This window comes from Scyliorhinus canicula, chromosome 16, assembly GCF_902713615.1.
Source record: "Scyliorhinus canicula chromosome 16, sScyCan1.1, whole genome shotgun sequence".
In the NCBI taxonomy this organism is placed as follows: Eukaryota; Metazoa; Chordata; class Chondrichthyes; order Carcharhiniformes; family Scyliorhinidae; genus Scyliorhinus; species Scyliorhinus canicula.
In genome coordinates, this window is record NC_052161.1 from 61,992,234 (window position 1) to 62,005,500 (window position 13,267).

The 13,267-nt window shown below is 46.5% G+C and overlaps 1 protein-coding gene across 2 annotated transcripts in view; it reads left to right on the forward strand.

Moving 5' to 3' along the window:
- The first annotated feature begins 395 nt into the window (after positions 1–395).
- Positions 396–13,267, forward strand: part of rnls (renalase, FAD-dependent amine oxidase) — a 228,119-nt gene continuing 215,247 nt past the window's right edge. For both annotated transcript variants that reach the window (XM_038822373.1, XM_038822374.1), the window contains exons 1-2: positions 396–779; positions 9,352–9,457. In XM_038822373.1, the coding sequence (XP_038678301.1) occupies positions 662–779; positions 9,352–9,457 (224 nt within the window). In that variant the 5' untranslated portion in view covers positions 396–661. The remainder of the gene's footprint in view (positions 780–9,351; positions 9,458–13,267) is intronic.

Here is a 13,267-nt window from a genome sequence, read left to right on the forward strand (position 1 = left end):
TTCAGTCACACTGGGAGGAAAACATCGATGTGGATGGAAATCAGCGGAATGTGGCAACTCTGAACATGGGCAATAGTTAAGAAAATGTCTCACGGACTGTGCTCAGAACCCAGATGGGCCCCCCGAGTCACAGGTTCCTCACAACTGTTCTGGAGAACCAGTCCAGTGACAGTACCACAAAGGCACCATTTCCCCCATGTGTCTTTAATTCCTGGGTGCCAGGGTGTGATATGTCTTTAATTGCTCAGTGCTGGGGTGGGGGCTGGGGGGGGGGGGGGGGGTGATGTGCCTTTAATTGCGGAGTGCCAGGATGTGATGTGTCTTTAATTGCTCAGTGCTGGTTCGGGGGTTGTGGCTTTATTTCCTGGGTGCCAGGGGGATGCGATGTGTCTTTAATTGCTCGGTGCTAGGGGTGTGTTGTTGGAGGGGGGGTTTGCCTTTAATTGTGGAGTGCCAGGGTGTGATGTGTCATTAATTTCTGGGTGCGATGTGTATTTAGTTGCTGGGTGCCAGGGTGTGATGTGTCTTTAATTGCTGGGTGCCGGGTTTAATCTATCAGTAATCCCGGAAAAAGATTTGCTCGGACAGTGTCAGCAGGCTGTCTGTGCTGTGGGGCTGGGAAAGACCCGCCGACGCCGGCTGCAACTGGCCTTGAAAAACTATGGCTCGGGTGCTAATCGTTGGTGCGGGTGTCACTGGCAGCCTGTCCGCTTCCCTCTTCCGGAGAGAGTTACCGAACAAGCTGCAAATAGTTGTCTGGGACAAGGCGAGAGGTGCAGGTCAGTGCGGAAGCGAGTCCCAGAACACGTGACCTTACCCGCTGGAAATTGATACTATTCTCACTAATTTCAATGCGAGACTTTCAGGCTGCAGCTCCTCCACCTGCCCGCCAGGTGGCAGCTGCTCACCGTCTGAAATAAACACAGGGAGGGACGAGTTCAAATTTTAATCTTCATACATTCATCAAATAAGCAGATCAGATTCAGTTTGATCTTAAATGCTTTCCTGGTGCATGCCCTGGGTGGGCCTCGAGTACAGGAGCAGGGACCTCTAGCTGTATTTATACAGGATGTGGAAAAAGAACACAGCCAAACAACAAAGAAAAGTACAGCACAGGAACAGGCCCTTCGGCCCTCCAAGCCTGTGCCGACCATGCTGCCCGACTAAACTACAATCTTCTACACTTTCTGGGTCCGTATCCCTCTATTCCCATCCTATTCATGTATTTGTCAAGATGCCCCTTAAATGTCACTATCCCTGCTTCCACCACCTCCTCCGGCAGCGAGTTCCAGGCACCCACTACCCTCTGTAAAAAAACTTGCCTCGTACATCTACTCTAAACCTTGCCCCTCGCACCTTAAACCTATGCCCCCCAGTAATTGACCCCTCTACCCTGGGGAAAAGCCTCTGACTATCCACTCTGTCTGTGCCCCTCATAATTTTGTAGACCTCTATCAGGTCGGCCCTCAACCTCCGTCGTTCCAGTGAGAACAAACCAAGTTTATTCAACCTCTCCTTATAGCTAATGCCCTCCATACCAGGCAACATCCTGGTAAATCTCTTCTGCACCCTCTCTAAAGCCTCTACATCCTTCTGGTAGTGTGGCGACCAGAATTGAACACTAAACTCCAAATGTGGCCTAACTAAGGTTGTACACAGCTGCAACATGACTTGCCAATTTTTATACTCAACGCCCCGGCCAATGAAGGCAAGCATGCCGTATGCCTTCTTGATTACCTTCTCCACCTGTGTTGCCCCTTTCAGTGACCTGTGGACCTGCACACCTAGATCTCTCTGACTTTCAATACTCTTTAGGGTTTCACGATTCACTGTATATTCCCTACCTGCATTAGACCTTCCAAAATGCATTACCTCACATTTGTCCGGATTAAACTCCATCTGCCATCTCTCCGCCTAAGTCTCCAAACAATCTAAATCCTGCTGTATCCTCTGACAGTCCTCATCGCTATCCGCAATTCCACCAACCTTTGTGTCATCCGCAAACTTACTAATCAGACCAGTTACATTTTCCTCCAAATCGTTTATATATACTACGAACAGCAAAGGTCCCAGCACTGATCCCTGCGGAACATCACTGGTCACAGCCCTCCAATCAGAAAAGCACTCTTCCATTGCTACTCTCTGCCTTCTGTGACCTAGCCAGTTCTGTATCCACCTTGCCAGCTCACCCCTGATCCCGTGTGACTTCACCTTTTGTACCAGTCTACCATGAGGAACCTTGTCAAAGGCCTTACTGAAGTCCATATAGACAACATCCACTGCCCTACCTGCAACAATCATCTTTGTGACCTCTTCAAAAAACTCTATCAAGTTAGTGAGACACGACCTCCCCTTCACAAAACCATGCTGCCTCTCACTAATACGTCCATTTGCTTCCAAATGGGAGTAGATCCTGTCTCGAAGAATTATCTCCAGTAATTTCCCTCCCACTGATATAAGGCTCACCAGCCTGTAGTTCCCTGGATTATCCTTGCTACCTTTCGTAAACAAAGGAACAACATTGGCTATTCTCCAGTCCTTCGGGACATCACCTGAAGACAGTGAGGATCCAAAGATTTTTGGCAAGGCCTCAGCAATTTCCTCTCTAACCTCCTTCAGCATTCTGGGGTAGATCCTATCAGGCCCTGGCGACTTATCTACCTTAATATTTTTCAAGACGCCCAACACCTTGTCTTTTTGGATCTCAATGTGACCCAGGCTATCTACACACCCTTCTCCAGACTCAACATCCACCAATTCCTTCTCTTTGGTGAATACGGATGCAAAGTATTCATTTGGTACCTCACCCATTTCCTCTGGCTCCACACATAGATCCCCTTGCCTATCCTTCAGTGGGCCAACCCTTTCCCTGGCTACCCTCTTGCTTTTTATGTACATGTAAAAAGCCTTGGGATTTTCCTTAACCCAATTTGCCAATGACTTTTCGTGACCCCTTCTAGCCCTCCTGACTCCTTGCTTAAGTTCCTTCCTACTTTCCTTATATTCCACACAGGCTTCGTCTGTTCCCAGCCTTCTAGCCCTGACAAATGCCTCCTTTTTCTTTTTGACAAGGCCTACATTATCTCTTGTTATCCAAGGTTCCTGAAATTTGCCATATTTATCCTTCTTCCTCACAGGAACATGCCGGTCCTGAATTCCTTTCAACTGACACTTGAAAGCCTCCCACATGTCAGATGTTGATTTACCCTCAAACATCCGCCCCCAATCTAGGTTCTTCAGTTCCTGCCTAATATTGTTATAATTAGCCTTCCCCTAATTCAGCACGTTCACCCTAGGACCACTCTTATCCTTGTCCACCAGCACTTTAAAACTTACTGAATTGTGGTCACTGTTCCCGAAATGCTCCCCTACTGAAACTTCTACCACCTGGCCGGGCTCATTCCCCAATGCCAGGTCCAGTACAGCCCCTTCCCTAGTTGGACTGTCTACATATTGTTTTAAGAAGCCCTCCTGGATGCTCCTTACAAACTCTGCCCCTTCTGAGCCCCTAGCACTAAGCGAGTCCCAGTCAATATTGGGGAAGTTGAAGTCTCCCATCACAACAATTTACTCTTTTCCAAAATCTGTCGACCTATCGGCTCCTCTATCTCCCGCTGGCTGTTGGGAGGCCTGTAGTAAACCCCCATCACTGTGACTGCACCCTTCTTATTCCTGATCTCTACCCATATAGCCTCACTGCCCTCTGAGGTTTCCTCCCATAGTACAGCTGTGATATTCTCCCTAACCAGTAGCGCAACTCCGCCACCCCTTTTACATCCACCTCTATCCCACCTGAAACATCTAAATCCTGGAACGTTTAGCTGCCAATCCTGTCCTTCCCTCAACCATGTCTTTGTAAAGGCAACAACATCATAGTTCCAAGTACTAATCCAAGCTCTAAGTTCATCTGCCTTACCTGTTATACTTCTTGCATTAAAGCATATGCACTTCAGGCCACCAGACCCACTGTGTTCAGCATCATCTCCCTGTCTGCTCTGCCTCAGAGCCATACTGGCCCTATTCCCTAGTTCTCCCTCAATGCTTTCACCTTCTGACCTATTGCTCTGGTGCCCACCCCCCTGCCATACTAGTTAAAACCCTCCCGTGTGACACTAGCGTTGGACACGACGTTGGACTGGGGTGAGCACATCAGAAGTCTTACAACACCAGGTTAAAGTCCAACATGTTTGTTTCAAACACTAGCTTTCGGAGCACTACCTGAGCATTCACCTGAAGAAGGAGCCGTGCTCCGAAAGCTGGTGTTTGAAACAAACATGTTGGACTTTAACCTGGTGTTGTAAGACTTCTTACTGTATTTATACAGGGCCTTGGTGAGGCCACACCTGGAATACTGTGTGAAGCTTTGGTCTCCTTATCTGAGGAAGGATGTTATTGTTCCCGAGGGAGTGCAGCATAGGGTTAGCAGACTAATTCCTGGGATGGGGGACTGACGTATGAGGAGAGATTGAGTCAGTTAGGATTGTATTCGCTGGAATTCAGAAGAATGAGAGGGGAGGATCTCATAGTAACCTATAAAATTCTAACTAGACAGGGTAGGTGCAGGAAGGATGTTTTCAATGGTGGGAGTGTCCAGGACTAGGGCTCACAGTCTGAGGATACGGGGTGAACTATTTGGGACTGAGATGAGGAGAAATTTCTTCACCCAGAGAGTGGTGAGCCTGTGGAATTGGCTACCATAGAAAGCGGTTGAGGCCGAAACATTGTATATTGCCAAGAGGCAGATAGGTAAAGCACCTGGGACGAAGAAGCTCAAAGGATATGGGGGATAGGCAGGAATAGGCTGTAGAGTTGGATGATCAGCCATGATCATAATGAATGAGGGGCAGCACGGTGGCGCAGTGGGTTAGCCCTGTTGCCTCACGGCACCGAGGTCCCAGGTTCGATCCCGACCCTGGATCACTGTCCGTGTGGAGTTTGCACATTCTCCCCGTGTCTGCGTGGGTTTCACCCCCACAACCCAAAGATGTGCAGGGTAGGTGGATTAGCCATGCTAAATTGCCCCTTAATTGGAAAAAATGAATTGGGCACTCTAAATTTATTAAAAAGGAAAAAAAAAAATCATAATGAATGAGGGAGCAGGCTCAAAGGGCCGAATGGCTCCTCCTGCTCCTATTTTCTATGTATGTATCACTCAGGTGGTATAGTCATAGATTTTCATATTGCGATCATAAATAATGAAAGTTGGCATGGTGATTTAAAGAGCCGACAGAGGCATGATGGGCTGAATGGCCTCTTTCTGTTTGACCTCTTTGTGACATATGTTAGAACATAAAGAACTTGTCTTGGTCAAGCAACACGGAACATTTCACAGCTAGTGAATCGCATCTGCAACACAGTTCCTGTGGTTGAAAGACAAACGTAGCAGCCAATCTGTGCACAGTAATCAGATCAGGAAGGAGGCCCATTTGGAGCCTAAACATCAACGTGGACCAGTTGGGATGAATGACCTGTTTATGTGCTGTAACTTCTCTGTAATAATCTGTTTTTGTGTTGTTGGTTGAGGCATAAAGTATTGTCCAGGACACTGGGAGAACTCTGCTGCCATTCTCCTGATAGACAGAGTTCAGCATGTTACCCAAAAGTGCTGCACTGTGTCAGTAGCCCTGATTCTAATCTAGTCCAAGGAGGTGGGTGTTGGGGCATGTATTAGATCAAATCTGATTTTGTGTTCCATTGACTTTTATACTGGGGGGAGGGGGTGGGTGTATCAGACAACTTAATTGATGGCTTCAAATTGAATTTTCACACTTCACCATGTTTCCTGCCTATTCCTGCAATAATTTGCAATGCCAATTCTCTGTTCAGGCAGAAATATATTGTTGTCCTTCATTTGCGCACAGTTTTTGTACGGCTGGATTTTCCCATTGAGGCGGGAAGCTCAAGTCCGGAAATCTGCCAACCTCGACAGGCCCATCGCCTTTAAAAGTGTCCCTGCCTACCTTGGGTAGGAGCCAGGCCCGTCCCCTCCGTAGGTAGTTTGGATGCAGCCGAGTTGGGGGAGTTTTGGGGCGACTTGGCCTGGAGGTTTGCCTCCATTCTCTGGGATTTCATTCTACTTCTTTTAGCAGCTGATATGCCCTCTATACTTCACCCACCATTAACCACTCCCTATGCCATCGCCATGTCCCTTCCATGACCCCGTGCATCATCCATATCCACCCTCCCCAGCATGCATTACAAACCCAATGAACCACATGATAACAATGACAAGCTTTGGACAAAGAAACACCCATTTAAAAAATCATCTTTGAGAAACTGCAGCTCTTAACAACCTTTTAAAAATATCAGTCATTACCATTTCATTAACAAAAGCTTTGCCTCACTTCACACCTCTTAATGCTGTCCAAATAAACATACAGAGGAACATTGAAATATCGATTTCAAAGGAAGAATAACTTATTATAACCGCATAAAGGTGTCATCAATCAATGGAAACACTCCATTTCTACCTGTGAAAGCAGATCTTGTGGAGCTGATTGCATTAGTGGGTCTTCGACCATAATGAACCCATCTGTGAACTATATCAACTGAAATAGTGAAGTGAAGTCCACTTCAAGACATGCCTTTGTTATTCTATGGTTCATTGGTTCCATGGTGCATACTGGGTAAGTGAGCATATAAGGAGCCATGGAAGGGGATAAGGAGGAAAGCCTTCCAAAATGTTTCCGAATCCAGATTATGTTTCATAATTCCTCTGAGGGGCCACGAACCACATGTCCACAAGAAGCTGGCCTGACTCCACAAAAATTGCACATGATGTATGGGATGCAAAGTTGCCGGCCAGGCCAGGAATGCAGAGTGTGGCTCGCCACCAGCACCCTTATCCAGCAGCAGGGAAAACTGGCAGCACCGTGAATGGGGGTGGGTGGGGGGAAGGTTGGGGTGGGGGGGGGGGGGGCGGGTAGGAATCCCAGCATCAGGACTCCCCCTGCCTCCAGTGTCATCCCAACTCTTCAAAAACCTGGCCCATAACGACAGACCCCCATTGAAGGAACCATTGTCATCTCCACTCTTACAGCGATCCAGATTAAACACATTTCTAATAGAATGCAATTTAATGGTCTTATTAGTGCAAAGATGCAAGAACCTTTGCTTATTTATCGTTTCCCCTTTCACCGGGAATTTACTGCAAAGCACATTTCTTACAATTTGGAGGGAGACAGATATTGACATCTTGATTAAATGAAATTACCCTGAGAGAGTATGGTGTAACATATTGTGTCCAACCAGGCTCCACACCCATCAATTCCTGGCAGAGATTCACAGTATAGTTTAAGGTTACGCTGCACAGTCTTTCATAAGTGCTTTGTTGCAATCTTTGCAATTTAAATGTCTTCCAAAGGATGCAGTTCTTATTCCCACAGATCCCTATTAATTGTGGATTAATTCACACTCACTCAATGGTGACTCAGACCTCTCTTACTGCTCCCACCAACAGTCACAGAAATCCCTGCAGTATGGAAGGCAGTGGAAAAGTCATTTTTAATTGTTCAACATCAGGTTAATACAACAATGGAACAAAAACGGAAAATACGGACTGGTTGAATCAAAAATCAAGTTAATATTTCAGGTGTGAACCTTCAAACAAACCGAATATGTAAGAACTCGCATAATAATAATCTTTATTAGTGTCACAAGTAGGCTTACAGTAACACTACAATGAAGTTTCTGTGAAAATCTCCTTGTCGCCACACTCTGGCATAGGTTGAGGGATGCAGAGGGAGAATACAGAATGTCCAATTGACCTAACAAGCACACCTTTCAGGACTTGTGGGAGAAACCGGAGAGGAAACCCACGCAGACACGGGGAGAACGTGTATATGTAGCCTCTTTCGCAACCTCAGGATGTCCGAAGGCTCTTTACAGTCAGTTGTATTTGTAGTGTAGTCACTACTATAATATAGGAAATGCAGAAGTCAATTTACATGCAGCATGTTCCCACCAACAGCACTGGGGAAATGATGATGATCTGGTTTTGTGTTGTTGATTGATAGACAAATAGTGGCCACCCGGCCAGGGGCAATATTCATTCACTTCTTTGAAACAGCTGTGTGGGATCTTTTACATCCACCTGCGAGGGCTGTTTGGGTTTGTTTGAATATTTAGATGTAGAAAGTCAGTTCTCATTGTCAACACAATGATATTCTGAGTTAGTGACGTTGCACAACTTTTGGGAGTGATTTTCTTATGTTTTCCAAATACATTTTTCACATTTCTGTCAAAGTTATCCAAGTGCTCATTGATGTTTGTGAAAAACCCATTTCCTCAGCTGTTGGTCTCCATATCCCCGTCAGAAATCCTTTTGCACGTTCCCTGGTCACCTTTGGTCAACTTGCACAGATCCTTACTATCCCCCACAATTACCACATTTGCTGTCCTTCCTTCAGCCTCAGTTATTCTCTTAGTAAGTGAATTTTAGTGATAGGGCTGTCCCAATGGCCAACCCAGGCTAATTCTATTGATGGTGAGGATTCCAGGATATTCCCGCTTTCATAGTTCTCTCCTGCAATAAGCCCAAAAGACAGTGGTGACTTGAGGAATAGTGGGAAGTATGTTGGAACAGAGATTAGAAAACAGGCAAATTGGCTCTTCCAAGACTATCTTGAGAAAATAAAGACATTGGCCTGTGTTTCTATCTCCGTTTGGTAAACAGTCTACCTACAGAATGTGTAATGTCAGTCCTTCCCTACAGAAGTATAATATGTCCATGGAAGCAGAAGTCCCTTCACCAGAATCATTTTTATTAACAAAACCAACAGCAGTCCGACCAGGTGCGTTCAGCTTGTTGTCTGCACTGGGAGTGTAGAGGATCTGACACTCCCTGTTACATACAGAGAAGAGGTTCCCTGATTGGGTCACTAATCAGGGAACTCGTATTCCAATTGGCCAATCTCAAAGGCCTGGTCACAAGAAGACACATCATTAACGTTGGATCTAGAGCCACTTCAAGTTTATATATCACCATTATAGAAATGATACCAGAAATTTTACATAATTTCTTGCCATGTCAGCAAAATGTAGTCATCGTTATTGTTGCTCAAGTCAGAAGAGTCAATAGAATTTTTCCCTCTTTGCTGCTTCTGTGTATTGTATTACAAACTCCATCATTCTAACAAGTTAAAATTTCAGATCTGATTACTGTCGCTATGGTGATGTTACCATGAATGAAATGCTCTCCAAATTTTGAATTGATAGCACCAGAATCCAGTGATCTCTTGTAGGCCTGAATTTGTATTTTCGCAAGCTTGGGGTGTGAGAGTTATAAGAATATAAGATTCTGCTACATCAAAGGGAGTGATAGTGCTGAACACCAAATGTTTTTGCTTTAAGGAGGAAGAATGAACACCAGCAGAAGTCCCCATGACCCCAACTGCATGGCTGATCTGGGAGCACAGTATATTTCTGTAACTCCACATTACGCAGAGAAGCACCAGAGGTATTTGAAAAGGTTCTTCATGTAGGTGATTCAACATCACCAGAGATAAATAGGTTACAATTTAGATTTATGATGACTAAGAATTGTTTAAAAATTATTTCATGTGATGTGGGTGTCATGGGCTGGATCAGTATTTGTTGCCCATCCCTAACTGGCCTTAAACTGAGTGGCTAGCTGGGCCACTTCAGAGTCAACCACGTTGCTTTGGTCTGGAGTCACATGTAGGCCAGACCAGGGAAGGATGGCAGATTTCCTTCCCTAAAAGCCATTGGTGAACCAGTTGTTTAAAAAAAAAATAATCGACAGTGGTTTCATGGTCGTCATTAGACTTTCAATTCCAGATCAAGTTTCATCATCTGCCATGGTGGGATTTGAACCCAGGTCCCTGGATGATTAATTACCGTGGGTCTTTGGATTACTAGTCCAGTGACAGTACCACTACACCAAAGCCTCCTATTCATTGCTAAATTTAAGCAGCTGCCTTTATTAAAGTAGACCCAGGGGTAGGATAAAAAGTACCCAGAATCTCACAAATTACAGCATCCTTTTATGATATAGTACACTCCTTGAAGTCTGCAGTTTATGTAAACAAGGGCGAAGAAAACCTTATTTTGTTGGGAGAGAGAGCAGGGGAGTGAGTCATTTTCACTGCAGTACTTTCACGCACAAATGAATTCCCTTATGATTCCTATCACATATTTACCAATCCGTTTTTAATTTGTTTGTAAGCATTTTCTCATGTAAAGGACCCATTTACTGCACCCTTTGGAAGGCACGCACATACTGTGAGTTGAATAACGGAGCAGAATCAATGTAAAACTGTGTGACGCCATCATAATCTTAAAATAAATCAAGAGCCTTGTCATTTTGGGAGCAAAATCAGGAAGCGTTTTTTTCATGCAAAACATAAAGGGAATCTGGAACCTTCTCTCCCGAAAAGGCTGTCGGTGCTGAGGAGCAGTGGGAGTATTTAAGACTGAGAACGCTAAAGATTTGTTAGGGATCAAAGGATATGGAGAACAACGGTAAATTAAATTGGGGATTTTGTTTATTGTCACGTGTACCAAGGTACAGTGAAAAGTATTTTTCTGCAAGCAACTCAACAGATCATTAAGTACATGAAAAGAAAAGAAAAGAAAATACATAATAGAGCAACACAGGGTAAACATAACACCGGCCTCGGGTGAAGCATACAGGGTGTGATGATCGGAACACCTTGCCCCTTTAAGAGGCTTGTGATGATCGGAATACATTGCCCCTTTAAGACGCTTGGAACCCTGGGGGACTCCGCCTCTGGCTACGCCCCCTGGGAAACTCCGCCTCTGGCTACGCCCCCTGGGAAACAGTACTTAAGATGAGACTCCATTTTGCGAGCACACTTCTCATGGAGGCTGCCATTGTTCACTGCTTATTAAAGCCGTTGATTACTGACCTAACTTTCGTGTCGTAATTGAGAGTGCCTCACCCTCACAGGAGTGTAGTGTTAATGAGGCCAGTCCATAGGAGGGTCGTTTAGGAGTCTGGTAACAGCGGGGAAGAAGCTGTTTTGAGTCTGGAAGCTGTTTTTGATGGGTTAGCCATAATCTCACTGACTGGCAGAACAGGCTGAAAGGGCTGAACGGCCTCCTCCTGTTCCCTTGTTCTTGCAATGGCTTATTGGCAGTAGGGAGGAATGTGGCATTTATTGCCCTGTTACAGTGGAGCAGTGCATTGTAGCCCCAAGTGGTACAGCCCTGTCCTTCGGAATTCCTGATCATTGTGTGCACCACTGTGGGGAGCTGTGGCTGAAGGATCTGAAAGCAGGTTATCTGCTGCCATATTGGCCTGGGCAGACCAGGGAAAAACATGGGAAGGAATAAAGTAGAGGGAGGTTAACTTTGTTAGGGATGGACAATAAATAGAACCATAGAATTCCTACAGTGCAGAAGGAGGCCATTTGGCCCATTGAGTATGCACTGACCCTCCAAAAGGGCACCCTACCTAGCCTCACTCCCCTGTCCGATCCTCATAACCCGTAACCCCACCTAACCTGCACATATTTTGACACTTAGGGGCAATTTAGCAAGGCCAATGGACTGTGGGAGGAAACAGGAGCACCAGGAGGAAACCCACATGACATGTGGAGAATGTGCAAACTCCACACAGTCACCCAATGCTGGAATTGAACCTGGGTCCCTGGCGTTGTGAGCCAGCAGTGCTAACCACTGTACCACGGTTTGGCCTCTAAATGATGGTGTAGCTAGCAAAGCCCACAGCCGGGTAAATTAATTTTAAAAAATCTTCATATTAACAAAGAACAGTTGACTTATGCCACATTGTTTTGTAATCTAATTAAGCCTCTATCTGGGTTGATTTTAGATGAATGGTCCAGGAAATCAAAGAATAATGTTTCCCTTCTCTCTCACTCTCTTTTGCATGGCTTTCATTGGATATTCCCACTCTGAGCACCATCGCTAAGCTAAGGGTTAACTGAGCAGGGCTAAGAATTTGCCTGACAAGATTTAAATATAAGCCTTTGAATGTTTCATGTTCGTCTTTGGAGGTTGAATTTAAGTTTCATTCAAATATAAATTGTGCTTTTGAACCAATTTCTTTGCCTTACAGTCTGGTATATGTTGTGGCGCAGCATCAGACAATAGTGTTTAAACTAAAGCCTTATGGCTTCAGATACCTGGGAGTCCAGATAGCCAGGAGCTGGGGGGCCCTGCATAGGTTAAACTTCACGAGGCTGGTGGAGCAGATTGAGGAGGAGTTCGTGAGGTGGGATGTGTTGCCACTCTCCCTAGTGGGCAGGGTCCAGTCGGTTAAGATGACGGTGCTCCCGAGGTTTTTGTTTCTCTTCCAGTGTTTACCCATTTTGATTCCGAAGGCTTTCTTTAGGAGGGTTAACAGGAGCATTACGGGGTTTGTGTGGGCGCAGAAGACCCCGAGGGTGAGGAGGGTATTCTTGGAGCGAGGCAGGGAGGTGGGTGGATTGGCGCTGCCCAACCTGTGTGGGTATTACTGGGCTGCGAACGTGGCAATGATTCGTAGGTGGGTAATGGAGGGGGAGGGAGCCGCATGGAAGAGGATGGAGGCGGCGTCCTGTGTGGGCACGAGTTTAGAGGCGCTGGTGACGGCCCCGTTGCCGTTCCCCCGGCAAGGTACTCTTCGGGTCCAGTAGTGGTGGCCACCCTCAAAATCTGGGGGCAGTGGAGGAGGCATAGGGGGGAAGTGAAGGCCACGGTCTGGTCCCCGATACGGGGGAACCACCGGTTTGTACCAGGGAGGATAGATGGAGGGTTTTTGAGTTGGCACAGGGCAGGTATCAGGCGGACGGGGGACCTCTTCCTGGACGGGAAGTTTGAGACCTTAGAGGAGTTGGAGGGGAAGTGGGGTCTACCCCCAGGGAATTCCTTTAGGTACATGCAGATTAGGGTGTTTGTTAGGCGGCAGGTAGCGGAGTTTCCGCTATTGCCGCCAAGGGGGGTTCAGGATAGAGTGCTCTCGGGGACATGGGTCGGTGAGGGTAGGATCTCGGCAATTTATCAGGTGATGCAGGAGGGGGAGGAGGCCTCGGTGGAGCAGCTGAAAGCGAAGTGGGAGGAGGAGTTGGGGGAGGAGATTGACAAGGGGACGTGGGCGGATGCCCTGGGGAGGGTGAATTCCTCCTCTTCTTGCGCACGGCTTAGTCTAATCCAGCTAAAGGTGCTGCATAGGGAACATATGACTGGGACCAGGCTGAGCCGGTTCTTTGGGGGTGAGGACAGGTGTGGCAGGTGTTCGGGGAGCCCAGCGAATCACACCCACATGTTCTGGGCGTGTCCGGCG